General features: G+C 35.3%; 2 protein-coding genes across 6 annotated transcripts in view; one reads left to right on the top strand and one right to left on the bottom strand.

Annotated features, from left to right (window-relative positions):
- LOC148952288 (uncharacterized) overlaps positions 1 to 14,411 on the top strand; it is a 103,339-nt gene extending 88,928 nt beyond the window's left edge. For all 5 annotated transcript variants that reach the window (XM_089089737.1, XM_089089734.1, XM_089089738.1 and 2 more), the window contains exons 9-11: positions 3,700 to 3,834; positions 12,296 to 12,345; positions 14,129 to 14,411. In XM_089089737.1, coding sequence (XP_088945863.1) covers positions 3,700 to 3,834; positions 12,296 to 12,341 — 181 coding nt within the window. In that variant the 3' untranslated portion in view covers positions 12,342 to 12,345; positions 14,129 to 14,411. The remainder of the gene's footprint in view (positions 1 to 3,699; positions 3,835 to 12,295; positions 12,346 to 14,128) is intronic.
- A 3,145-nt stretch (positions 14,412 to 17,556) lies between these two features.
- LOC148952287 (dynein regulatory complex protein 1-like) overlaps positions 17,557 to 27,517 on the bottom strand; it is a 130,935-nt gene continuing 120,974 nt past the window's right edge. The window contains exons 7-8 of the mRNA XM_089088914.1: positions 19,818 to 20,040; positions 17,557 to 17,648 (exon numbers count right to left, since the gene is read on the bottom strand). Coding sequence (XP_088945040.1) covers positions 17,557 to 17,648; positions 19,818 to 20,040 — 315 coding nt within the window. The remainder of the gene's footprint in view (positions 17,649 to 19,817; positions 20,041 to 27,517) is intronic.

The raw sequence follows: 27,517 nt of genomic DNA, 5'->3' as shown, positions 1-27,517 counted from the left end.
TTTGGAGGGGGTTCGTTCGATTGGAAATCGGAAGTTCTAGTTCTGTTTTTAAGAGTCAAAAGTGATCGGAGGGCAACTAGACCTCCTCCTACGCCCTCTTTTCTCCAAATACATCCAACCAAAACTTATGAGATAGCCATTTTGTTCAAATTTGTTCAAAGATCAGATATCAAACACTCCGGGTCGACACAACCCCTCAAAACCCGGGGGAAAGTGTTGTAAGTTATGCCTCGGGGCATATAAGGGTCTTATTGAAAGGTTGGTCGAATGAGGAGGCTCATTCGATTGGAAATTGAAAGTTCTAGTTCCCTTTTCAAGAGTCAAAAGGGACCGGAGGGCAACTAAGCCCTCCCCACGCCCTCTTTTCCCCAAGTGCATCGAATCCGATACAAATTTGAGATAGCTATTTTGTTCAAAATAATCCTAAGATCAGTTAACAAAAACTTTGGGGTCAACACAACCTCCCAGAGACGGCTATTCCCCGTGGCTTATAAGGTTTCATGGAAGGGGTGGTCATACACTCTTTGGAGGGCGCTTATTTGATTAGAAATCGCAAGTTCTAGTTCCATTTTACGAGTCAAAGTGATTAGAGGGAAACTAGCCTTCCCCCAGGTTCTTTTTCCCCAAGTGAATTCGATCACAATTTTGAGATAGCCATTTTGTTCAAAATAGCCCATGTATTATACAACCATGCCTCTGGGTGTTTACACAGCCCTGCAAAGCTCGGGATCAAGGGTTGTAAGTTATACCCCAGGGTATATAAGGTTTTATGGAAGGGAATTGTCATATAAACTTTGGAGGAGGTTTATTTAATTGGAAATTGACAGTTCTAGTTCCCCATTTTCAGAGCCAAAGATGATCAGAGGGTAACACCCTACCCCCACGCCCTCTTTTCCCAAAACGCATCCGATTGAAAATTTGAGATATACATTGTCCTTAAAATAGTCCAAACATTATATAACAATGCCTTCGGGGTTGATACGACCCCCAGAGCCATTGGGCAAGGTTTATAAGTTATGGCCCGGGGGTATATAAGGTTTTATCAAAAAGGTGGCCGTGTAAACTTTTGAGGAGGCTGATTTGATTGGAAATTGGAATTTCTATTTCCCTTTAGTGATTGGAGGGCAAATTGTTCCAACACGCCCTCTTTTCCCAAATTACATCCAATCTAACTTTTGAGATAGCCGTTTTGTTCAAAATAGTCCAAAGATCATATAACAATGCTTTCGGGGTTGACACATTCCCCAGAGCCCGGGCAAGGGTTGTAAGTTATGTCTCAGGAGCTTGTCAGGTTGTTATTAAAGTGGTGGTCATATAAACTTTAGAGGAAGCTTATTTGATTGAAAATTCAAAGTTCTATTTTCTTTTTAAGAGTCAAAGGTGATCCGAAGGCTACTAGCCCCTCCCCCACGCTCTCGTTTCCCCCAAATGTATCAGATCGAAATTTTTAGATAGCCATATTTTTTTCAAAATAGTCCAAATGTCAAATAACTATGATTCCAGGTTTGAAATCCCCCGCCCCCCTCCAGCCCTCGGGTAAAGGACTATAAATTATGGCAGTTACCCGTCGTTAACATAAAAATTTTTTATGGAGGGTGTGGTCGTTTAAACTTTGGAGGGGGCTCATTCGATTGGAAATTAAGATTTCGTTTCCCCTTTTTAAGATTCGAAAGTGATCAGAAGGTAACCAGCCCCTCCCCCCTCACGTGCATTTTTCCTAAAGTGCATCCGATTAAAATTTTGTTTTGCCATTTTGTCCAAAACAGTCTAAAATTCAGAAAACTATGGCTTAGGGGGTCGAAAAATACCCCACAGCCCTGGGGCTAGGGTTGTGACTTATGCAAGTTGCCCATTGTTAGAATATAAGGTTTTTTTGGAAAGGGTGGTCGTATTAACTTTGCAGGGGGATCGTTCGATTGGAAACTGAAACTTCTAGCTCTTATTTTTTAAGAGTCATAAGTGATCAAAGAGCAACCAGCCCCCCCCCCCCCTCCTCTCACCAGCTATTCCCTAAATGCAACAACAATTTGAGATAGCCATTTTTTCAAAACAGTCCAAAGGCCAAATAACTATGTCTCGGGGTTTAACCCCCACCCCCCCAGCCCTCGGGGAAAGGACTGTGAGTTATGTAAGTTGTTAATTGTTACTTTGATTTACTGATTTCAGGGGGAAGTTTGGTTAGGACAAGGGCTGTGAGTTATGCAAGTTGCTTATTGTTACTTTGATACTTTGTTTACTTTGATACTTCGTTTACTTTGATTCTTTCTTTACTTTGAAACTTTGTTTCTTTGATATTGTTACTTTGATACTAGTTTTTTATACTTTGATAAAACTTTGATGTTGAAAAAACAAAAATATTTTCAAATAGGGGATTTTGAAAAACTTAAGCTTTGGCAATCAAAAACGAACAGAAATAAAAAAAAAAACTTTCCGACAAAAGAGTTTTTCAAAGAAAAGTAAAAGTCATATTAAACTTAAGATAAGCAGAAATAAAATCTGTAATAATTCAAACTCAAAACCTAAAAATTACTATTAAAGAATAAATGAAACCCAAAACGAACAGAAATTTAATCAACAGTCATAGCAAATAAAACATACTGATACTAATGATACTACTGATACTAATATAAATGAATAAATAAATCTTAAAACGAATAAAACTTAAATTGAATATGTAAATCAAGCTTAAAACGAACAAAATAACTACAAACAAGAGTTTGGATACTGTCTCCTTCCCTAACTGTAAATGTCTAAAACCTACTGCTTCATTGTGCTTTATTGAAAACGAATTATATTACAAATAGTTTCTTTTGTACATATGACAAAATTGAAAATAAAATTAAAATTACAACGAAATAAAATTTTGAACTGATGAACTTTGATCAGTTAATGTCATTTTATATCAAATATTCAGTTTAATTTTATTAGTTCTTTCCAAGACTGTTCAAGACACATATAGTTTTCAGTAAAGTGCCGATGACGCAGAAGGCTTTATACTTTTACAGCTGCTCTTCAAAGGCCATGAGTATATGGTTTTCTTATATTTTTGAAAAATTGGTTAAACATTCCGCAAAAAGGGGAGTGACTTTTATGAAAGTCAGGGAAAGAACTCAAAATGTATGCAAACCCTTAGGCTACAAAAATCTACAATTATAAGAAAAAAAGATTGGCCTGCACAGAGTCAAAATGTTATCTAGCGAAAATCCCGAGGACTATTGAAAGGGCATTTATACAGCCTACCAATCTCAGAGACAATAAAGGTTCACAGCGCAGGATTTACATAAACATAAATACATTTAAAAATAACGTATTGGTAGTATAGACTAACGCCTGTTATAAAATTAAAGATTATTAAGTATTGTATAGTTTAACACTAGCTTTTAGTGTGAAGGCTAGCGGACTGTTTTATGGGGATGGGAGGTACTTTAAGGCTTCAGAAAAGCGTTTACCAGCCCAAATCTTCCAACTTTCTAAGGGGGGGGGGTGAAATTGAAAACTCTCTCTTTCTCTTCCTCTCTCTCTCTCTCTCTCGCTCTCTCTCTCTCTCTCTCTCTCTCTCTCTCTCTCTCTCTCTCTCACTCTCTCTCTCTCTCTCTCTCTCTCTCTCTCTCTCCCTCTCCCTCTCTCTCCCTCTCTTGGTCTTCCTTTCTTTTTCTCTAAAGTTTTCTTTCCGTGCTTGATTTCGTTTTTTCTTTTCAGAAAAGAAACAACAATATTGAAAAACCTAATGGCTCTTCCTAGTTTGGGATTGAATGATAATGATAGGAAAATTGTCAGTGAAAATCTTAAGGCAGAAATGAAAGAAATCCAAAAAATGAAAACATCCCTACAGCAGTAAGTCAGTTGTCTAACTCTGTCAAATGTAATGTTTTATTTCCTGTTATCTTTAATTTTAGACTTAATCCCTCTTTCTTTTCTTAATTTATTTTAGAGAAAAGTGGCAGGAGCAATAACGTTGCTATGGATTCTTTTCGTTTTTATTTATGTGCTATGGGGTTCAGAAGGCTCGCTTTTTATGGGCATAGAGTGAGGGCCAGCATCTCCGTTGTAAACCTGATGATTTCCTGGGTATGTTGGAATCGTGCCTTCGGGACCAGGAGATTCAGGTTGGGCTTACTGGTATTGAGAAGTCAAAGGTTTTATAAGTATGTTAAGGTAGTGTATGGAGAAGAGTTATGCTTGAGATTGAACCTACTGTTAAGGGTGCTTAAGTTTTAGTTGCAGGTGCGACCAAATTGTGTACCACAGCATAGGAGACACTGAGGTCACCCTTTTTTTTGGGAGTGTGGAGATGAGCAAGAACATTTCATGACTCATTGCCAAAGTGGGGAGAATTTAAGGATTAATACTTTTCGTGTGGATGCACCACTGCTCCCAGGTATTTTGGAGACTTAGGGACCTCCAAAATACCTGGGTATTTAGGGTATTTTAGGGTATTATATACAAAATACTTAGGGTATTTTAGGGACCTAATTATTACGGTAGGAAGTCTTATAGAGAAAGGCTTAGAGGCATGTACGATGTAATTTCAATGTTTTGAGTGTTATTGCTTGACTTTTTCAATTGTGTTGTTTTTTTTTTATTTGTTCATGTCTTGTGTATCTTTTTCTTTTAGTATAAAGCCATCTCTGGCTTTAATTCTGCTCTCTAGTTCAATCAATCAATCAAGTTTATTATTACGCCAAAATATCCAAAAGAATAGCACTGGCATGTCAAAAAAAGACATTTTTCTAACTTTTCTTTAAATTAATCAATCAGTTCTGGAAATGAACTTTAGATAAGGTGTGACTCAGACTAATAATAACTGAAACTCTAAAAAGAAAGTTTGATAACAATCAATACGTCAAAAGAACTAGATTTTTATGTTGAGTCCAAATAAATAAAATTAATTAAGTTTAAAGTTACTCATCAAAAGCTACAAGGCTGAGAAAATTTGCCTGATTTACAATAAAAAAAAGTGCAAATGCCCCCAAGAAGACAAGCGATCTTGATGAAAATCACAAAACACTAGAGAACACTAATACGAAATCTCTCACTCTACAAAAATTTAGCTTTTTTCCCAGGTGGAAGATCACAGATGTGTTTTTTTTTATATTTTTTTCCTTTCTTGATAGTATTGAACCAGTGGTTCCCAAACTGTGGTACGCATACCCTTTGGGGGTACGCAAACATTTTTAGGAGGTACGTGGCCAGCCAACAAAAAATAAAACAACCCTTTAACGCTAGGACTTGCAAGGTGTTAGAATTGTCACTTTATGACTCTCAAGCGATTTCAGTTGAGATACGTTGACGCGCGTGCGCAACTAAGGCTTAGTTATCAGAGTGACAGTGTAGGCGGGTTAGTCTCTCATGTCACTGTACTACAGTAGTATTGCCTGTTATTACAAGCTCACTCTCAATATTGTATTATGTGTGTGGCGTGTTGTGTTATTCTGCGGAAACTCAATCCTGTTCAAACAGTACTTCAGTGTATTGGTACTTAAGTGAATTTTATAATAAAAATTAACAATGGATAAATGGCTCCTAAAGAAAGGGCCTCATGAAGATCTGAATCAAAGCTCTGGGCCATCAACTTCACAAAATGAAACTAGTACTGAACGTTTTGTTACTAATGAACAGCCAAAGGAAAAAAAAAAAAAAAAAAACCGAAAAACTGGCAAATGAATATAAAAGTTAAAAAAGAAAATATGGCGAGTTGTACTTAAATTAGGTTTTACTTGGACAGGAAGCTCAGACGAGCCCAATCCATAATGCGTTATTTGTTATTTTATCAAACAAATCTATGAAACCTTCTCTTTTAAAACGCGATTTTGAAAGCAAACATGATAATTTAGTAAAAAAAGGAGTTACAGTAATTTGAACGTCTTTTAGAAGATCTTAAAAGTAGGGAAAACACAGAACAATATGAAAGTGCTGTAAAAGCTTCATGCAAAGTTAGTCATTTGATTGCGAAGGCTGGTAAAAACTATACTATTGGCGAAAATCTAATCCTCCCTGTCGCAGCAGAAATTGTTTCTTGCATGTTTGGAGAGAAAGAGGCAAAAAGAATTAAAACAGTTCCGTTGTCATAGGATACAGTTTCAAGGAGAATTAGTGATACGGCGTATGACAGAACCACTTTTAGGAGCAACTCGAGGTAGTCTTTGCTTTGGTATACAACTCGATGAAACCATGGATGTCGCTGGCATAGCCCAACTGATCGTTTTTGTCCGTGGCATTTTTCAAGATACAATATTTGAAGATATCAGGTTGTTAGATTCTTATTTTTTCGAAAACCAGCTCGAGTGGAAAAACTGTGTGTCAGTGTGTATGGATGGTGCTAATACTGTGAGCGGTCATATCACGGGGCTTGTAGGCCATGATAAAAACGTTTCAACTGAGTGTACGCTCACTCATTGTGTACTTCATCAAGAGGCTTTGGTGGCTAAGAACCACTCTGATGAACTTAAAGATGTTCTTGTTCAGAGTGTTAGAATTGTGAACTTCATAAAAACTAGGCCTCCAAGATCTATTTACTTTAAAATTACATGCCAGGGAATGGGGAGCCTCCATCATAACTTGTTGCTACCTACTGAGGTACGATGGCTTTCTCGGAGAAATGTTGTGTCCCGTGTGTTTGAACTCCACAAACAATTAAACAATTTTTTTTATCGAACACAAGTCCCATCTATCTTCTGTACTTACTGATTTTGATGGGCTTTTGAAGTTGGCTTATTTAAGTGATATTTTTGAAAAACTCAACTTCTGGAATTTATCCATGCAAGGCAGTGCTTTTCATATTTTTTATATAAAAAAATGATGCAATGGTAAAAAAGATCACTCTCTGGGAAAAACTAATAGAAAATAACAACTGCGAGCCGTTTGAAAGATTACATACATTTTTGCAAGATAATGAGAAAAACATTTCTGATTTCACTGGACTCAAAGATTCAAATGAGCCAGCATTTGAATGCATTGAAGGTCCGCACAAGAGAGTACTTTCCGCCTTTGGAGAAACAGTTAGACTGGATACGTGACCCCTTTAATACTGATGCTATGGACACTAACCCTACTACCTTTCAAAAGTAGCAACTCATTGAAGTCTCATGTGATCTCATCATGAAAAATGAATATTTGAATGCTGGTACTAGATTTTTAGATTTCTGGATCGGTGTTGGGAAGGAATACAAAGAACTGTCAAGCACTGCTGTTCAATTTCTTGTAGGGTTTTCCACTACTTATTTATGTGAAAAGAGTTTCTCGAGTTTAACCTATCTTAAAAGTAAATCTAGAAACAAATTAAATGTTGAAGATGATTTAAGATCGTATTTGGCTAAGTTATAACCCAATTTGGATAAACTGTTTAAAGGGAAACAAGCTCATCCTTCTCACTAATCTCTTTGAAAGTAACCGCTTTTTGTTCTTTAAATTTTGTGTGTTTGTTTAAAGTTTGTAAAAAATATATCTTTCTTTTACTTAAACATGTTGCATAATTGAGTTTAAAATCTTAAGGCTTTAAGGTTTGCTTATTATTTTAGCTATAGTTTACTTAGTACCGGTAGCTGAGAAAGGGTACCTAAAATATTTTGTGAGTAAAAACGGGTACAGTGTCAAAATAAATTTGAAAACCACTTCTATAAGGTATAGGGAGGCCTCATTGAAAGAAAACTGAAGGTTCTAGTGCCTTTTTTAAGTGGCCAAAAAGATTTTTCCCCGGGAAGGTGGTGTTTTCTACCCTTTTGTTGCACCAAACCACTAATCGATAGGTAATCGGTTTAAAATATCGCAAAACTGTATATTGAGCTTCCCAGTTGCAGAGGAAGTAATGCCGTACGGCTGCGCATTCCTTCTTGAAAAGGTACGTAGTCCATACAAGATAAATGAGTAATATGGACATTTATTTTAATGCTTTACTTAACTAAGTTGAATCACATTATTTTTTTTAGGAATATTTTCTTTGATTTATAATTATAATTCAGCTATTATGAAGGTAGGACTGGAAGTAATTGCGTATCTGGGGGGAAGGGTGCCAGATGCCTCAAAGCGCTTATTTTGATCCCAAACTTCTCTAACTCTTAAAAATTTCAGGTATTTATTGAAAGGGGGTGTAAAGGGGGGAGGAGGTAGGGATTAATCCCATATCTACCTTCATTTAGGTTAAGGCTGAACAACATTGCTATGGAGTGATAGCTCCTGTCCCGTTGCAGCAAAATATAGAAATTTACGTCTAATCCCTATTGATTGGCGGGTATGTTTTTGGTCTACGCCCATTATATTGGTGTGGGGGGAGGGGGGAGGTGATAGCGTCCCTTCTATTGCAAACCAGTGTGTTAGATTAGCTTTGGTCAAGATTGAAGGTTTGATTGAAGGTTGATTAAAGCACACGTCAATCAATTGACGGTAACTTTTAACCAAAATGATTGACCTTCTAGCGGCTCCTTAACACACTGCTTTTGGTCAAAATGATAGAGCCATTCAAACTTTTTATCAATCACCGTCAACGCTTGACTCAGGCGTCAAACAAGTTCCTAGACGGTCAATCATGCTTGAGTCAATTGATTGACGGAAACTTTTTATCAAAATGATCAAAAGTTTAAGTGATCGTGTAAAATTTTGTATGGATCGTGTATTGGCTACGATTGCAATAATTGCACTAGTTGTAATTTTAACTTTATTTAAATATTGAATGTTTTAGCGTTCGATTCTATTTGTTTATGTAAAATTTCGTTTTATGTATGTTAGCGTCAATTTAGCAGCTGGTTTGTAAAGGGGGTGTAGCTCGGGGATAAGCGCTCTCGCTCAGTGTGCGAGAGGTGTAGGGATCTATACCCTCCGCTCCCAATTTTTTTATGTCTATTTTTCCTAGTCTTAAGTATCTGTGACATAAACTTTGTATTTTACAAGAACATAAAGTTTTAAAACACAAAAAAACTTATTAAGCGTTAAAACAGATTAAAGTAAAAAGAAGTCCAAAAAAGAAGTTTTTCCAAGAAAAGTGAAGCCATGTTAAATTTTTGGACGAGCAAAACAAAAATTATATAATAATTCAAACTTAAAAACAACATAAATTACTATGAAAGACGACACTCTAACGTTGCGTGTTGTAAAAAGTCACAAGCCTTCTCTGTATTATTTATTATTGTTATATACTCTGTTTTTCCTTCAGAACTACTTCACATTCATGAGGTAGTCGTAGGAACTTCATAAGCGTTCGTTCAATTGGAAATTGAGAGGTCTAGAGTCATCCTAAAGAGTTAAAAGTAGCTAGAGGGCAACCAGTCACTTCTTTTCCCTTTACTACTGCTACCCCCCCCCCCATCATCCTCCTCTTCCTCCTCGTTTTAACTTCCAAAGACATTTTATCAAAACTTTGAGATTGTCATTTTGTTCAAAACAGTCGAAAGGTCTACTGAGTAATGCTTAAGGAATGACATAATCCTAACAGACCCTGTAGCAAGGGGTGTGATTGCAAATTGGCAAATGTTTAAGCATTTGTTTTGTAATGGGAAAGCTGGACTCGGGAAATCTAAGGAACGTGTAAAGGTATCAAGCAAAAACTGTCAGAGAATGTTGTTTTAAATCAGGGGTCTCCAAACTTTTCTAGTGGAGGGCCACATTAACTTTCATACAGCAATTTTGGGGTTGGCTACACACTAGAGGTCCAAATAAATTAAAATTAAAACATGTTGTTGATTAAAACAACAGATTTTATTTTAAATTATATATTTGATATTCTTATATTTGTAATATTAATATTATTTAGTAATGTATTGATACACTGCATATGAACACCTGTATTAGTGGGAATTGTGAAATTGTTTCTGGATGCCAACATAGTAGATATTTTTGGCTTTAGATTTGATATCCCTTACATCAACAGTGACCTGAGATTATTATCAGATGAGTTAGCTCACAAATTGTTCTTCATGTATTTCATCCTTGGAAATGTCTGTTCCCACAAGTATGTTGTTCCAAAAATTGAAAGGTGCCGTGATGCAAAAGCTTTGACCTTAATAAAGTCTTCTTTGGGCAAAAACTGGTCAGAACTGAAAAGTCCTTCTTGAACTTGTCCCTAAGGAGGTCAGTTACTCTGCTTCAAATGGATTCTGTTATAGTAGATTGATAGGGATACTGTGTAAATGGATTTTTGCAATTCTGTGTATGTTTCTTTCAGCATGTCTCTGAAGTGTCTATGGTTTAGCCCCCCTTACCTTATTAAATTCACCATCTTCACCAACATTGGTTTTGAAATGTGTTTCTCATTACACATCTGTTTTCCTTGTCCAAAAAAGTCTTTCTTTATGCCACTCTTGTTCTTTCCTTAATCAACAGTGGGAATATTTCAATGACCAATAGTCAGAAAATGTTTTGTTTATTAATTCATTGAATACATCCTCTCCAGTAGCTCTGCCATACATGCTATTTTGGGAATCCAATCTCGTATTATGTTCATGTCTTCATCCACACCTCTAATGAACACAAGCAGTTGCAAGGTGGAACAGCTGCCCAGTGATTCATCCATTGCAATTGAAAAATTGCAAATATTGCTTGCATTTTTCCCTAATTGAGTCACAATGTTTTCACCCAAGTTATTTTATTATAAACATTATGTTTTGGTGCTTGCAAAAGCACGAAGATACAGCAATTCTTTTTTAAATTAGTTGTACTGGCCAGGGGTTTTCGACCTCGGAGATTTTAATGGTACATTTGCTATGCTTCATAACCTTTCAACTCCACAGATGGCTCTAAAAAGTGTCTTTTCTGGTGCCATATGATACTCTGCTATATATTAATCAAGACAGTTTTATAAAAAAAAAAAACAAAAAAAAAAAAAACATAGATATGAGCATTAGCTTTCAACTTAGCCTTTAAAAAATAAACAACGGATGTCTGTGACAGTAATCTCTCTTATTCTCTTTGCCTGAATTTTGTAAAATAATCTTGGAGCCATGGGTGTTCCTTGAGACCGAACAAATTAAAAAGCTATCCAAAAGCAAACAGAAAATGACTTCATGTGAGAGTTGAAAGCCCAAGCTTTCAATTGGAGTGAACACGGTGAAATAGCGAATCGCATGTATAGTTTACTTCTAATAGAGTGAATGAAAAAACTTCCGATGAAAAATAAATCCTATTCAGTTATTGATTATGTCCATAAACTTCAGAGACAACTCATTTAGTTTTATGTAAAAGTGTAATTAAACAAGCAAGCCCTGCTAGTTAGGCTTGTGATCGATAAAACTTTTAGTCAAAGGGTCGAGGACTAGAGGCCCACACTTATTTATGCCTATCTATTGCTACTAGATTTTACCGATTGCTATTGCTACTCATTTAACTGATAAAAGTCAACTAATAACCATAAATATACTGAACATATTAACCGAGAATTCCTAGATGTTTGGAATACATTTAACTTTTTAGTCTTGCTATGAGTCAAACAAAATATGAAGGCTATGAAGAATAGGGTCTTTTTATGATGACAGTGTCTAGAATTAAAATCTAAGCAATTATTTTGTATGTATATTTAACAGCTATCTTTAGTAAACAATAAAAACTGAATGACAAACTAAAGAAAACTCACAATTGCAAAGAGCTATTTAGAACAGAAACAATTTCAAAAGGGAACCAAATTAAAAGAGTCTCAGGGTCATCATACGAGTGATGACGCTACGCCTGTCTAGGCTGCTTTACTTTTTGATTGTTTGCTGTTTTCAATAGATCTTTTTAATTTCAAGTTTTTTGTTTTTTACTTTCATTTTTTTTCGATGAAGACATTGAACATATTGCTGAAAATTTTGCTTGGGACTTATTCAAGTTTCTATTTTTACAAAAAAGCTGTTCAATTCAAAATATATGAATATTTGGGCTTACAAAATTCGAAGCATATTATTGTTTTTGAGCACAAGTCTCTTTGATTCAATTAAGAATTTTTTCCTCTTTTCTTAAAGTAAAGGATAATGGAGCTTTAATGGAGCTTCGATAAGCGTTCAAAATCTTTGAGTTATTTTTGTAGGCTATCTTTTTATTATTGGTCAATATAGCTCATTAGTTTAATTATGCGTCAATTCAATAACGTGGTATCATTCAGTGTTTGATATTGTTGTGCCTTTTTTTTCAAAATTATACTACCATTCAGTTTAATTATATCTTTTAACATAGTACTATCTTTTCTTATGATTCAATATTTTTCTTAGCTACGTCAATAATAGACTCCGAGATTATTTTGGATTGGATAGATTTGGCTTAACCTAAAAATGTTCTTTTTGTATTTTCAAGGTAGGATATCTTCGTAGCATTAATATAATTTTCTTTATCCTAGATTGTGCTTGACTCATCTGCATAACACACCGGTGACGCGTCATTAGTCTGGTAAAATTTCAGTCTTATTACATCTATGGTGATCCTTAAATTATCGTAGTAATAGTTAGGTTACATCTACCACTATAGTCGTAACTTAATGTTAGTAGGATTGTATTGCTTAATAGAAGAAAAAGGCTAAAAAACCAATTAACTATGAAATGCTGCTGCTTCATGGAAAACTTGAGCTAATGGCTTTTTTTGGGGCTAAGTCTCTTTCACAAAAACTAAAAAACGGGGAAAATAGTGCAAGACCCTTCCCGGAACGTGGAAGATCTCTCCACGGAGCAATGTTTGAAGCACAATTTTGCCCTTCCTGACATTGTTTAAAAACCCATTGCGTATTTAAATTACATTTCTAGTGTTAAAACAATGTTTGCACATGGAGGTTGAGACCAAATAGTGTATAGATCTGATGAATGTGGAAACTCGTGCACTTATAACATCTGCTTAAGGCAAATCAAAAACTAGTAGCACCGCTGACAATGCAGCACCACATAACAGAATTAAGAAAAAATTAAAAACAATCTTAATTTACTAAAGTTAGAATTTGATTATAAAGTTTCTCCAGAGCCAAAAACTTGCAGTTAGATTCATAGGTACAAACCTGCCGGACCGTGAAAAGGGGGTAATCAGGCAGCTCTTCTACGGTTAGGTCAAAAACAATACGGATCTAGTGAAAACTAAATACAATTCCAACCCTTTTATTGAAAAAGAAGAAGAGGAGGAGGAAAAAAAGGAGACACACTTGTGTCTCAAAGGAGACACACTTGTGTCTCAAAGGAGACACAGTAAAAAAGGAGACATATCAATGCTTCCCATGCGAAAAAGTAGTTTTCCTTCTTGCTTCAGATGGGGGACTGATTTTTTTGTATGGAGTTTTGGCTATGTAGATTCGAAAGGCTTAGTTTTCATTTCGATCTGACATCATTTTTGTAGAATACCAGGCTCATTAATTTGTTTTGCATTAAGAATAATCGAAATAATAATTATCATTTCTTAATCAGATTTAAATGGAGATTCTTCCTCAGTCGACAGTTTTAAACGTGTTTTTGAATCTCTGGTTATATCTGGAAATTGCTTGAGGATTTAAAGTCGAGTGACATTTTTTCTCTCCGTCTCTCTCTCACCCTTTCTAATAAGGAGCACCGGTTTCAAAAATGCAGTGAAGTTCCAGCTAAGAAAAAGTTGAGGGCATTTCCTGTGTATTAATTATTGTCCACTTTCCTTCTCGGAGATTTTTTAGCCAAGTCATAAGTAATCAACACTTAGTTTGTATTTATAAACAAAGATTTGCCTTAACTAAATTTCAGCTCTTTAGTTATCTTTAGATACTTCTTGATGGTGATCTTAACTTTAACACTCCTATATACCCTATTAGTGTGTATCGATCCTGCCATTCATCAATTACAATCAGTGTTCCCATTTAGAGGCCCTTATGTGGCTTCTAATGGGTCAAATTAATGAAAAAAGTATATGCAATCCAAAGTTTAGATTTTGGGAATCTAAACTTTAAATGCATATTGTTGGACAAATGCTAATAGATCTATGCTACATCTTATTTTTGAAATGGAAAATTTGACTTTTTTCTTGAAATAAAATATTTTCGGTTTTATTTTCCTTTTTAACTTCAGTTAATGTTGGAAATTAATTAGACTCCGTACAATTTTGGAAACCATATTTTTTAAGACAATACCTTAGGTCACGTTAATGACCTCTGCTTGACGCGTATGTCTTTTGTGTGCTTTCTGTTTCTCCATCCCCTTAACATCCTAAGGCTGTTTTTTCTTTCCAGGGCATATCTTCGAATTTTATTGAAGGACTCGACTGTGTTTCTGATTTCAGTCTGAGGATCCTTCCCGTGTATTTTCGGCTTTGTTCGCTGATTTGAAGAATATGATTTTTCATTGTGATTTTAGTTTAAGTGCCTTATGCACTTTTCTGCATTCTACCTGCTTTTTTGCAGATTCTCAATTAGGATGTAGATGTTTAGATGTGAAATACAATTAATAGTTGTAAATTTTTTTCCTAATTTAGGCTTCGTGTGTTAACTGATTTCTTTTTTATTCTCCAGATGATGTATGCGGTCAATATATTGAAAAATTAAAAACAGTCGGACATTTCTAAATAAATCAAATGGTATATGATGCTCTTAGACAAAAATTGCCATAATCTCGTTGCTTGCCATTACTTTGCTAATTTCGGAAAAGGAAAATAATCAAACATGAAAGATAATCTTAAATGTCTGTTCTTTTGATGTCCTATCTCACAAGGCTATTAAAGAATTCAGAATATTTGGTATGGAGGGTGATCGATACTCTGGTCATCCGGCCTATGAAAAGAGGTCAGCCAAAACCAGTCCTTCATAAATAAAGGTAAAAATATATAAGATAAGATATATAAGGCTGTATCCAGGGGGAGGGGTAGGGGGTTTGAATCCCCACTCCCAAAATGTTAGTCCGACTTGTAAAAACGTAATAAAAGATGTGTTCCTTATAGATTTTTTGTAACCCTCCCCCTCCAGAAAAAGAATAACCCTCCCCCTGAAGATGTATATTTCAAACAAAAATCGTTAAATAAACAAAATTACTAATATCCACAAAGGTTCCATTGCCTACGAAGGAGGGGAGGTCATGAGACAAACATTTAAACCCATACTATTCAAAACATTCATAGAAAGACATAGGGAGAGAGAGAGAGAGAGAGAGCTCATAAGAATACAAAACCTTCAACTCAAATCAGGTGATGCAGGGCAAACAGACCCGGCAAAAAATACTCCGAAAATAGACATATATATATATATATATATATATATATATATATATATATATATATATATATATATATATATATATATATAAACAAATATATTTATAAAAGGTAAAGGTTGTGGCACTAGACCCTTAAGGTCCGTTCCGGCGGTGCTGATCTCAAGGCCCTTCAACCAGGAAGTACAATGGGGGCCAGCCATCCTGTGCTTTCGCACACTCTTCCTGTTTACGTTCCCCAGGTTTCTCCGGGTATTTATTTAGAACTGGGTCGATTCTGGCTGAGCTTACAGAGTCACGCCACTGACCCCCGTCCCAAACCAAGTAATTGGGTACACTAGGATTCGACCTTCGCCCTCTCGGACAAAGGATCCTAAATCCAGGGCACCAATCAATATATATCAATACACCCATAAGAAGAAAAAAAGCGATAACAAAAAATATGTCTAAATCATAAGAAAGAAAAAACACAATAAATAAATAAACATCATTTGTAACAATTTACAGACTAAAATTAACCTTTAAAAAATCAACAACCAGGCGTTTGAAGGTGCCAAAGGAATGTTAGCCCCGTGCCGCAGCTGCAAATGTGTTCTTACTCTTGAATCTCCCACCAGTGAGCTAAGATCAGTCCGATCGCAAGGCATGGCAGGAATTTTCATCTATCTACTCTCTTTTATAGAGGAACAATCGTGTGTGTAAATATTTATGTGTTTTTTCTTGAAAACGGCTTGATAATTTTTTTTTTTTTTTGAGAATCGGACATTAAAATTTTCTGGGCTGAAAAAAACTATTTAAATAGGTCAAGACTTTTGGAAGATTCATTTAGAGCCTTAAATGTCGAAAAACATTTTTCCTGTGAATGCAGTCACGGGTTATCACATCGAACCTACTGTTCTGTAATATCGGAAGAGGGCTCATTCATGATATTATGCGAAATTCCTATTAAATGAATTTTGCCAAATTAGGATAGCTTCGGAGAAAGCTAAAAAAAAAAAAAAATCAGTCTATCGTTATGTATTAAGTTTTGTAGAGTGTCAATCAACTAAAACAATAAGAAATAAAAAGAAAAATTGTCATATTTGTAATTAGTTTTGAATTAATGAATTGAATGTGTGAGTGAAAGAGTGCTATGAGAAAAAGAAGGACTGTTAAATCAAGAGTAAAATAACAAAAAATGAAGCACAATGAAATCTGCAGAATCACAAATGAAAATTACGCATAATGACATCTTTGGTTAGAAGAAAAGTGACAACAAGAAACACAATGAATTGCAAACGAAAATGGTGCACAGTGAAATCTGCGGTTAGAGTGTGAACTTTAAGAGAATGATGAGGGAAATGTTGAGCTTAATCAAAAGATGCTATGTACATTCCATCTGTTTCTTTTATAATCTAGTAATTTCAAACTTGACCGCTCAAAATTAGTCTCTTTTCATTGATATGTTTTGGTTTTGTATGGCTGCTTAATGACAGCAAGTTCTGATTCTAGATATGAAATTGAAAGTACAGGAATGATATATCCAAATAAACAGGATAATTTGAAACTTACGGTTGTATTACAAATGCAGGTGTTGTTTTCCTTCGAAATTGTGCTGTAGATTGAAACAATGTTTATAGATACGAGAAGAGATACTGTAGAGTTTCTTACCTTACTTTATACAATTTTCCTGCAGATCCATGTTTTTCCATTCTTCTGAGCGTAAAAATTCATCTAGGGACTTTTCGCATTAGATTCTGTATTTTTTAACCTTATACAAAACTATTTTGGTTCTACATGGGTCGATAGTATTTTACTATATTCTCTATAGCTTGCTGAGAAGAGCAAAAGTAACAAACTTTTTTAGCCTGTCAAAAGAACTAGATTTTTGTACGTACATAATCTCATTGAAGAATTGTTAGTTTTCTAAAATTGAAAACTTTACATGAGGGGTACTTTGCTCTCATCTTCTATTCTCTGCGCTAAAATACTTTATTAGACATTATCTTCAGTGCGTCGTGGTTCAAAAATCAAGAACCACGTCAAAAACCTGGTTCAACCCCACCGTCTAGTTCCATGGCCAGAGAGTTTCTAAGTTGGCTGTCAAACATTTAACCTTTTGGTAATCGAATGGGGTCAGCAAAAAACAGAACGTTCTTGAATAAGATCGGAGAAGGTTGTAAGAAAAGATCTAAAGAAAGGAGGAAGCCTGAGATGGAACAGAAGGGGAAGCTATGAAAGGGGTAGGATGAAGGAGGGGCATGCATAACGTACTGGCCTCACGTGGCTTAGTGGGTATGAGGAGCTGGAACCAATGTTTTGCCGACATCAAGATCTTATAACTTCTTTCTTCCTCTGCAGATTTCCCTATTGCGTAATTTTGCATTGTGCCTTAGATGTAGACCTATTTCAAAAATGAATTGCTAGCAATATATCAATTAAAAAATCCTTTTATTATCTTTTTACGCTAAAATTATTAAAAATTGGCACTTTTCGCCAGTAAGGCTCTACTTATCTTTTTATTTTCATGAAGAAGCTTATCCAGTTCTGGTTGAATTCGGAGTTGATCTAGAAAAGAAGAGGCGTTTCTATAGGGACAAACGTCTGTACAGATAAATAAAAAAGGCTTTGTCATTCAATTTTTGTGCAGAAACATAGAAACACCTGATCTTTAGACTTAGCTATAGAAAGAAACTGTCCATGGTTTAGTAGCTGGGTAGTCTCAATCAAGGTATTGTTTTGGGGGAACGATTCACTCTGTAGTTGCATGAATTCATAATTCATATTATTTTGGTTTGTTCATTATTTTGGTTTGTAAGTCCTATTACCATATCACGTCCTATCACGACACCTCGTTTAACAATGATGATCTCTGGGAGGGGGACCTATAAACACGAATCCCTAATCATATAACAGGAAAAGGTGCCTCGGGGTGACACCCCGTGAGAATTAGGCCTCCCATGACACTCCCCGTCCGTTGATGGTACAAAATATTTTGGGGGTGGGGGGGGGAGGGCAAATAGACACGTGCTTAAGCATCTCAGTAAAAATACTGTTTCCGTGCGAACTTCTGTTTCTAAGTTAGGTACTAATTTCTGCTTAGGAATAATATCAATTGTCTCCTTAAATAATCCAAGCCTTCAATAGACATCATTTATTTTTATAAAAATAAAACTTATGAAAAAGATATTCTTTTCAATTATAAAATGGCATGAGAAAAAATATTTCCTATTATTGGAACTATCTTAAAGTAAGTTTTCCTGAATAACGTCGAATTAAAAAAGCAAATTTTTTCAAGTGAAAGTAAAGAGCAACATTAAAATTCAAAATGAACATAAATTATTCGGTATATCATGGGGCTGTCTTTACGTTAGAGTTCCGCGTTTTCTCTCTATTTCTTAAGAATGTCTAAAAGGGCCGTTGAAAATGGAAAATAAATATTTTTCAAGCATTAATTTTTAAAGTCATAAGAGTCTTGTCCGTCTGAAGGCCATAAAAGTTGACACTAAGGAAGTTTTTTGGGGCTTTATAAATTTTATTATTAGATACTAAGCATACAAAACACATTAAGAAAAAAATACTTCCCCGGTACAGTGTTAGTACCATCCCCAAAAATAAGGTAATTTACAGTCTATCAGCACCTCAAGACAGGGTTTTGGCTTTTAATAAAGATAGTTTAATATACAGTCTTCTAAAAGGTGAAAAAACATTTTATTAAAAAGTGGCCATATTGAAAATTTAGAAAATGCGCATATTCTGTATAAACCAAATTGTCTTATTTTCAATTGCCTTATCCAGATTTTATCTATGGGCCACCTACAGCTAGTAAAGAAAATCCCCAATAGCTCTTGATAACTGACAATTATTATCGATAGGTGATGAGGGAAAATGCCAATAAAATAGTGAGGTTGGTATGGTAGTCCATTGGTTAAAGTTACATTACCTTAATACTTTTGATGAGAGCTTACACAAACTATGGGAAGTAAACGAGTAAATTAACTAAAACTTTTTATACTATTTGGTGTTCAGTGTGGAATTTTTCATGTTTTTGCCGAATAGCAATACGGTTTTTGCTTATAGAACATGGCTTATGGAGTATAACCTCTTTCTGGGAAAGTTTTGGAGTGACCCTAATGGTCAATGAGCCGAGATGAGCGGTAAAAATGAAATGTAATTGGTGATTCTAGGATATTGAAACGAACCAGAATTGCAATTTCTAAGCTGACAGTTGTCATGGTTTATTCAAGAAACGAACAACACCACAAAGTCCATAAAAATTCTAATTTTCTTTTCCAAAACTCTGCACAAGGAAACTTTCTCTTTTTGACCCTTGTCTAAGTTACCGAGACAATTAAATATTTTTCTTCGTTACTTAGGTATTTCTTTTTCCCAAAATTCCTTAAATTAAAAATATCTAGACACTTATAAATCAAGGTGCACCATATACATTTTTGACGTTTTTAAAAGTATCGACAACCAAACATATTTAACATTCAATATAATTCAGTTCATTAATGAAAAATTTCGCAATTTATTCAGTAGTGAATTGAAGCATCTCAGCAGTAGATTAAGTGGTCTAGAAATATAGGATTTTTTTTCATAGCAGCAACCGCATAACCCATTCATCTGAATGGTTTATTGTAGTATTTACTGCAAATTGTTTTTATGCAAAGTATTTACTGCAAATCACATTACAAATTCGTCTTACAAGTACTGCTGTTACAATTCGTGATTTACCTTCTTTTAGTCTAATAAATTTTTCCATTGCGATCTCAAAAATCTCCCAGAGAGGAGTAACTTGTACTGCAATAGTTTCGCTGAAGTTGTTCCAATATTGATTGATGTCTGCTATTACATCTTCTCCAAATTTTTCCAATTTGGGTAGGTTTAGCTGAAAAGGCTCAATAGGTTGATTTGCTTCTAAGAGTTTTTCACCAATACTTCTATGAATTAATTGAACCTGTAAAATTTGAAATAAAAGTGATAGTCATTTCAAGAGATCTTCATGCTACTGTCAAGCTCCTGTCAAGATTATTTCCGTCAAGACAAGGAAGATATTTTTGGACTTGAATAAAAAAAATGTTGTTCTTGATGCATGAATCATTAAAATTCTTTATTTATCAGTTTCCTAGACTATGAACAGGCGTTTGGTTCAGCCGAGAGAACAGGTTTAGTGACGGTCCTATCTGTTGGGGCCCCTACCCCTTATTATCAGATAAATGCCCTTTTCTCCCCTGTGTATGTATTTACCATAAAGTAGTTTCATTTGCGCTTTAAATTTGCTCGTAGAGACTAGCCGACTTTCAATGGCACTTGAAATGTATTAGTTTTTCAAAAGAAAATACATTGGCATGGTATTAAAATTCTATTTGATTCATCGCACGAATTAACTGAATCCTTGCCCCTTGATTTTTAATTTATGGATACTAGTCTTGGGACCAAAGTTGCAAATCTAACCAAATAGTGACCTGAGGGGTACAAGGGATCTGAGAGAGGTTTCAGACTAAATCGACCTTGCTGATTACCAACATCTCGGGAATATAAGCGCCAAAGGTGGGCTCGGTGGTTCCACGTTTTTAAGTTGGTTTTATTTATTTACTCAGACAAAGTCCAGCTTTTTACTGTATGATTATAGTTGTCTCCTTTATACTTTGCCAAAAAATTAGGCAATCGTTAATTTACCATCAGTTTATCAAAATTTCTGACTGCTACTTCATTGCATGATCACTATAACCTGTATTTATCTATTGAAATAAGATTGCAAGAAGGATGCCAGTACTAAACAATAACTTCTAGGTATTCTATGCTGCTGGCAAGCTTAAATATGCTTCAAACTGTTTTTACAAGCTTTTGCTTTTACTTTTTATTAATATACGACTGGTTGAATGTATATATTTAAAATAGGTTTAATAATATTTTTTAAGCTATTATTTGGTCAGACTCATTGTCACTTTCCGTAAGATTGGATGACATGCTGTAAATTTTGTTTGGGGTTCCATAGGGCTGATCGGATGGCCTCTGCACTGGTTGGCTAAAAAAGCGAGTTAACCCTTTTTGTGTGCAGGCATTTTTAGTTTCTTTGTCTTTAGAGTTCGTCTCAGGAGCTAATCTCCGTAGTCTGTTAGTTGATTTAATTTTTCTGTTGAATTTCATGCGTTGGTCAATAAACGCGAGTTATATTTCCTACGACCGCTATTGGTTATTTCCAGGAACCCGGGTAGGGTTTGGGAAACACTATTTGGAGTTTACTGTCAGCGTAATATATACTGGACAGCCCGTCCCCTCCAAACATAACTATACGCACGTATATATATATATATATATATATATATATATATATATATATATATATATATATATATATATATATATATATGTATATATATATATTAGCTACTTAGGTTATATATATATATATATATATATATATATATATATATATATATTATTAGTGATAAAGACCGTAATACCGTGGGCCAAATATTGTGGCACTTACTCCCCACAGGTAGTACACTTGTACTACCCATACACTTGTACACGTGTGCATTTGTACAGCCACGGCCCATACGGGTCTTTCCTGTGGGAACTCTGCAGCCCACATACCGGTGAGGGCAGAACTTCTAGAATCTATGACACTTCACAGAGTGTCCGTGTGACACTGTGGGCCCCCGCGATACCTACAGTAGTGGAATCACTGGTGACATCAGAGTTCTTGCACTGGGGGCAGGGACAGACTAGCAGCACTATCGGAAAACTGGTGGTTATCCGAACCCGCGTTTTTGAAGATTTGGGCTAGTTTTAGCATATAAAAAAAATAACCTAAGTAGCTAAAAATACGCGCAAATTTAAAACTAATTTTGGAAAAATTCTACTTCAGTTACTTTTGGCTATCTTGGAAAGGGGTTGGGTTAGGAAAATGAAACTTTCAGGGATGGATCTACATGCTAAGGTATGTCCCAGGAATGTACTTTGAAGTACCTACCTCCACTCCTCCCCCCTCTATATAATGATAAATTACTGCACATTACTAGTTGTTTTAGCTCACATTTCATCCTATATTACTATCATAATTATAAATCACTGCTTACGATACACAACTTCAGCTTTTAACCTTGTAACTTATTTACTATCTAGCTGACATTGCTTATGGAACCCGTTTGTGGTGTCACAACTTTGCTTATTATAACCCCTTTAAGAGTAGCATGCAGGTGCCATGGGGTAGAAGACAACTCTGTGTTGATAAGCCATTTAAACTTTATTAATTAGGGAAAGGATTTGACAAGAGATAGACCAGTAAAAACATCCAAATTGTTTTTAGAGGACAAATTATTTTATGAGAAGATATTTTTATTTTTATAGGTCCATAAGCTCATGAAGCTTTTTAAATATTTCTGAAGCGCTAATTGATAGAGCACTACAAAGATCAGAATTGACTTTAGAAAACAAGTTATGTCATGGAAAGATGTTTTTGAAATCCCCCCTCCCCAAAACTCAAAAATTTTTAAAATTCTACTTAAGAAGCTTTTTAAATATTTATAAAGCCCTAATAGATAGAGCGCTACAAATATCAGAATCGATAACAGAGGACAAATTATGTTATGGGAAGATGTTTTTGAAATCCGCTTCCCCCCAAACTCAAAATTTTCCAAAATTTTACTTTAGAAGCTTTTTGAAATATTTCTAAAGCGCTAAGACATAGAGCGCTACAAACATCAGAATCGACTTTAGAGGACAATTTATGTCATGGGAAAAAATTTTTGGAATCCCCTTCCCCCCCAAACTCAAAATTTTCTAAAATTCTACTCTGGAAGCTTTTTAAATATTTCCAAAGCACTAATAGATAGCCCGCTAAAAACATCAGAATCGACTTTAGAGGCCAAATTAATTCTACAATAATTCCCCTTTCCCCCCAAACTCAAATTTTTTTTTGAAATCACTCATCGCCCCAAACTCAAAATTTTCCAAAATTCTACTTTGGAAGTTTTTTTAAATATTTCTAAAGCACCAAGACATAGAGCGCTAAAAACATCAGAATCGACTTTAGAGGACAATCTATGACATGGGAAGATGTTTTTGAAATCCCCCTTTACCGCAAACTCGAAATTTTCCAAAATTCTAATTCATAAGCTTTTTTAAATATTTGTAAAGTGCTAAGACATAGAGCGCTACAAACATCAGACTCGACTTTAGAGGACAATTTATGTCATGGGAAGATGTTTTTGAAATCCCCCTTTGCCCCAAATAGGGAGGGCATAATAGACGCGGGACGAACACCGTTCTGCCATCTATAATTGAGTATAACGCTGACAGGCTATAATTTATTCAAGGATTATTGATCGAGTCTAATGGGGTCAACGACCCCATTTTCAAGGTCGATTTATTTGTTGTTTTTAGGTGCAATGACTCCAGGGCGAAGTTTGCACATGCGCATTGAGTTCTAATTGGAAGAATGTATTGATCCACTCGAGGGGAAGTGGATTTCTAAGAAATTGATTGCATAATCGGCGGGGAATTATTGATCCACGAAAGGGGAATTAAGAAACATTATGGCTTCTTTGATCTTTAGGTCTGAGGGATAAATAGTCTTTAGCGACAAAGATAAATTGATATTCTATTTTTTAAATATGGCTTCTCGGGTCATTAAACTTAGCGAAAAATTAATATTCTATTGAAGCCTTAATAGAGTAACCAAGAACACCTTAGAGATGAAAAGATTAACGCGGGAATTTTTTCCTGGCAATTTCAAATATGACAGTGCAGGGATGCCAAAACAAAAGGAACACGCAGAAATTACGTTTAGGGATAATTTGGGCGAAACCGTTTGAGACATTTTAGAAGATGATTTAGGCGAAACAGTTTGAGACATTTTAGAAGATGATTTGGGGTGAAACTCTGTGGTCGGTATAATACACAAGTTCCATTTGAACGGTATTGTGAGGTCCCCAACCCCAAATGGGCCCCATCCCCTCGAGCCTCCCAAAGGGGCCCCCTCCCCCCCGGGCCCCCAAAGGACCCCCCATCTATTTTTTAATACTTTGTTGTGCACTTGAGACACAGAAGGGTCCCCACATTTCAAAAGGCTTTATTATATCTTTTCAGAACAAGTTCTTTTCTTAATGTCCCTCCTAAACCCATTTTACAAGTTGAAGTATCCCATCCTTTTCCCCCACAACTTTACTTTACAGCTTTTTGAATGCTCCAACAACAAGCAAAACTTTTCAAAAGGCATTTCATAACAAGTTCTTTTCTTAATGCCCCCCCCCCCTAAACCCATTTTACAAGTTGAAGTACCCATCTTTTTCACCCACAACTTTACTTTACAGCTTTTTGAATGCCCCAACACCAAGCAATACTTTTCAAAGGCATTTCAGAACAAGTTCTTTTCTTAATGTCCCTCTTAAGCCTATTTTACAAGTTGAACTACCCATCCTTTTCACTCACAACTTTAATTTACAGCTTTTTGAATGCCCGAACACCAAGCAATACTTTTCAAAAGGCATTTCAGAACAAGTTCTTTTCTTAATATCCCTCCTAAACCCATTTTACAAGTTGAAGTATCCCATCCTTTTCACCCACAACTTTACTTTACAGCTTTTTGAATGCTCCAACTCCAAGCAACACTTTTCAAAAGACATTTCAGAACAATTTCTTTTCTTAATGTCCCCCCTAAATCCATTTTACAAGTTGAAGTTCCAATCCTTTTCACCCACAACTTTACTTTACAGCTTTTTGAATGCCCCAACACCAAGCAATACTTTTCAAAGGCATTTCAGAACAAGTTCTTTTCTTAATATCCCTCCTAAACCCAATTTACAAGTTGAAGTACCCATCCTTTTCACCCACAACTTTCCTTTACAGCTTTTTGAATACCCAAAGACCAAGCAATACTTTTCAAAAGGCATTTCAGACCAAGTTCTTTTCTTAATATCCCTCCTAAACCCACTTTACACGTTGAAGAACCCATCTTTTTCACCCACAACTTTACTTTACAGCTTTTTGAATGCCCCAACACCAAGCAATACTTTTCAAAGGCATTTCAGAACAATTTCTTTTCTTAATTTCCCTCCTAAACCCATTTTGCTACCTGAAGCACTCGTCCTTTTCACCCACAACATTACTTTACTGCTTTTTGAATACCCCAACACCAAGCAATACTTTTCAAAAGGCATTTCATAACAAGTTCTTTTCTTAATATCCCTCCTAAACCCATTTTACAAGTTGAAGCACCCATCCTTTTCACCCACAACTTTACTTTACAGCTTTTTTGAATACCCCAACACCAAGCAATACTTTTCAAGGCATTTCAGAACAAGTTCGTTTTCTTAATGTCCCTCCTAAACCCATTTTACGAGTTGAAGTACCCATCCTTTTCACCACAACTTTCCTTTACAGCTTTTTGAATGCTCCAACACCAAGCAATATTTTTCAAAAGGCATTTCAGAACAAATTCTTTTCTTAATGTCCTTCCTAAACCCATTTTAAAAGTTGAAGTGCCCATCCTTTTCACACACAACTTTTCTTTACAGCTCTTAAAAGACCACACAACCAAGCAATACATTTTAAAAGACATTAACAAGTTCTTTTCTTAATGTCCCTCCTAAACCCATTTTACAAGTTGAAGTACCCATCCTTTTCACCCACAACTTTACTTTACAGCTTTTTTGAATACCACAACACAAAGCAATAATTTTCAAAAGACATTTCAGAACAAGTTCTTTTCTTAATGCCCCACCTAAACCCATTTTACAAGTTGAATTACCCATCCTTTTCACCCAAGACTTTACTTTACAGCTTTTTGAATACCACAACACCAAGCAATACTTTTCAAAATACATTTCAGAACAAGTTCTTTTTATTAATGTCCCACCTAAACCCATTTTACAAGTTGAAGTACCCATCCTTTTCACCCACAACTTTACTTTACAACTTTTTGAATACAACAACACCAAGCAATACTTTTCAAAGACATTTCAGAACAAGTTCTTTTCTTAGTGTCCCACCTAAACCCATTTTGCAAGTTGAAGTACCCATCCTTTTCACCCACAACTTTACTTTACAGCTTTTTGAATACCCCAACACCAAGCAATACTTTTCATAAGACATTTTAGAACAAGTTCCTTTCTTAATGTCCCACCTAAACCCATTTTACCAGTTGAAGTACCCATCCATTTCAACCACAACTTTACTTTACAGCTTTTTGAATACCACAACACCAAGCAATACTTTTCAAAAGGCATTTCAGAACAAGTTCTTTTCTTAATGTCCCTCCTAAACCCATTTTACAAGTTGAAGTACCCATCCTTTTCACCCACAACTTTACTTTACAGCTTTTTGAATACCACACAACCAAGCAATACATTTTAAAAGACATTTCAGAACAAGTTCGTTTCTTAATGTCCCACCTAAACCCATTTTACAAGTTGAAGAACCCATCCTTTTCAACCACAACTTTACTTTACAGCTTTTTGAATACCACAACACCAAGCAATACTTTTCAAAAGACATTTCAGAACAATTTCTTTTCTTAATTTCCCACCTAAACCCATTTTACAAGTTGAACTACCCGTCCTTTTCACCCACAACTTTACTTTACAGCTTTTTGAATACCACAACACCAAGCAATACTTTTCAAAAGACATTTTAGAACATGTCCTTTCTTAATGTCCCACCTAAAGCCATTTTACAAGTTGAAGTACCCATCCTTTTCACCCACAACTTTACTTTACAGGTTTTTGAATACTACAACACCAAGCAATACTTTTCAAAAGACATTTCAGAACAAGTTCCTTTCTTAATAAACCACCTAAACCCATTTTACAAGTTGAAGTATCCATCCTTTTCACCCACAACTTTACTTTACAGCTTTTTGAATACCATAACACTAAGCAATACTTTTCAAAGACATTTCAGAACAAGTTCTTTTTCTTAATGTACCACCTAAACCCATTTTACAAGTTGAAGTACCCATCCTTTTCACCCACAACTTTACATTAAAGCTTTTTGAATACCACAACACCAAGCAATACTTTTCAAAAGACATTTCAGAACAAGTTCTTTTCTAAATATCCCACCTAAACCCATTTTACAAGTTGAAGTATCCCATCCTTTTCACCCACAACTTTACTTTACAGCTTTTTGAATGCTCCAACTCCAAGCAACACATTTCAAAAGACATTTCAGAACAAGTTCTTTTCTTAATGTCCCCCCTAAATCCATTTTACAAGTTGAAGTACCCATCCTTTTCACCCAAAACTGTACTTTACAGCTTTTTGAATGTCCCAACACCAAGTAATACTTTTCAAAGGCATTTCAGAACAACTTCTTTTCTTAATATCCCTCCTAAACCCAATTTACAAGTTGAAGTACCCATCCTTTTCAACCACAACTTTCCTTTACAGCTTTTTGAATACCCAAAGACCAATCAATACTTTTCAAAA

The sequence above is a fragment of the Artemia sp. Qi Xiang Cuo genome, chromosome 5, assembly GCF_049724085.1.
Source record: "Artemia sp. Qi Xiang Cuo chromosome 5, ASM4972408v1, whole genome shotgun sequence".
Lineage (NCBI taxonomy): Eukaryota > Metazoa > Arthropoda > Branchiopoda > Anostraca > Artemiidae > Artemia > Artemia sp. Qi Xiang Cuo.
The sequence above is the reverse complement of the archived record's forward strand: the minus strand, read 5'-3'. Positions and strand labels throughout refer to the sequence as shown.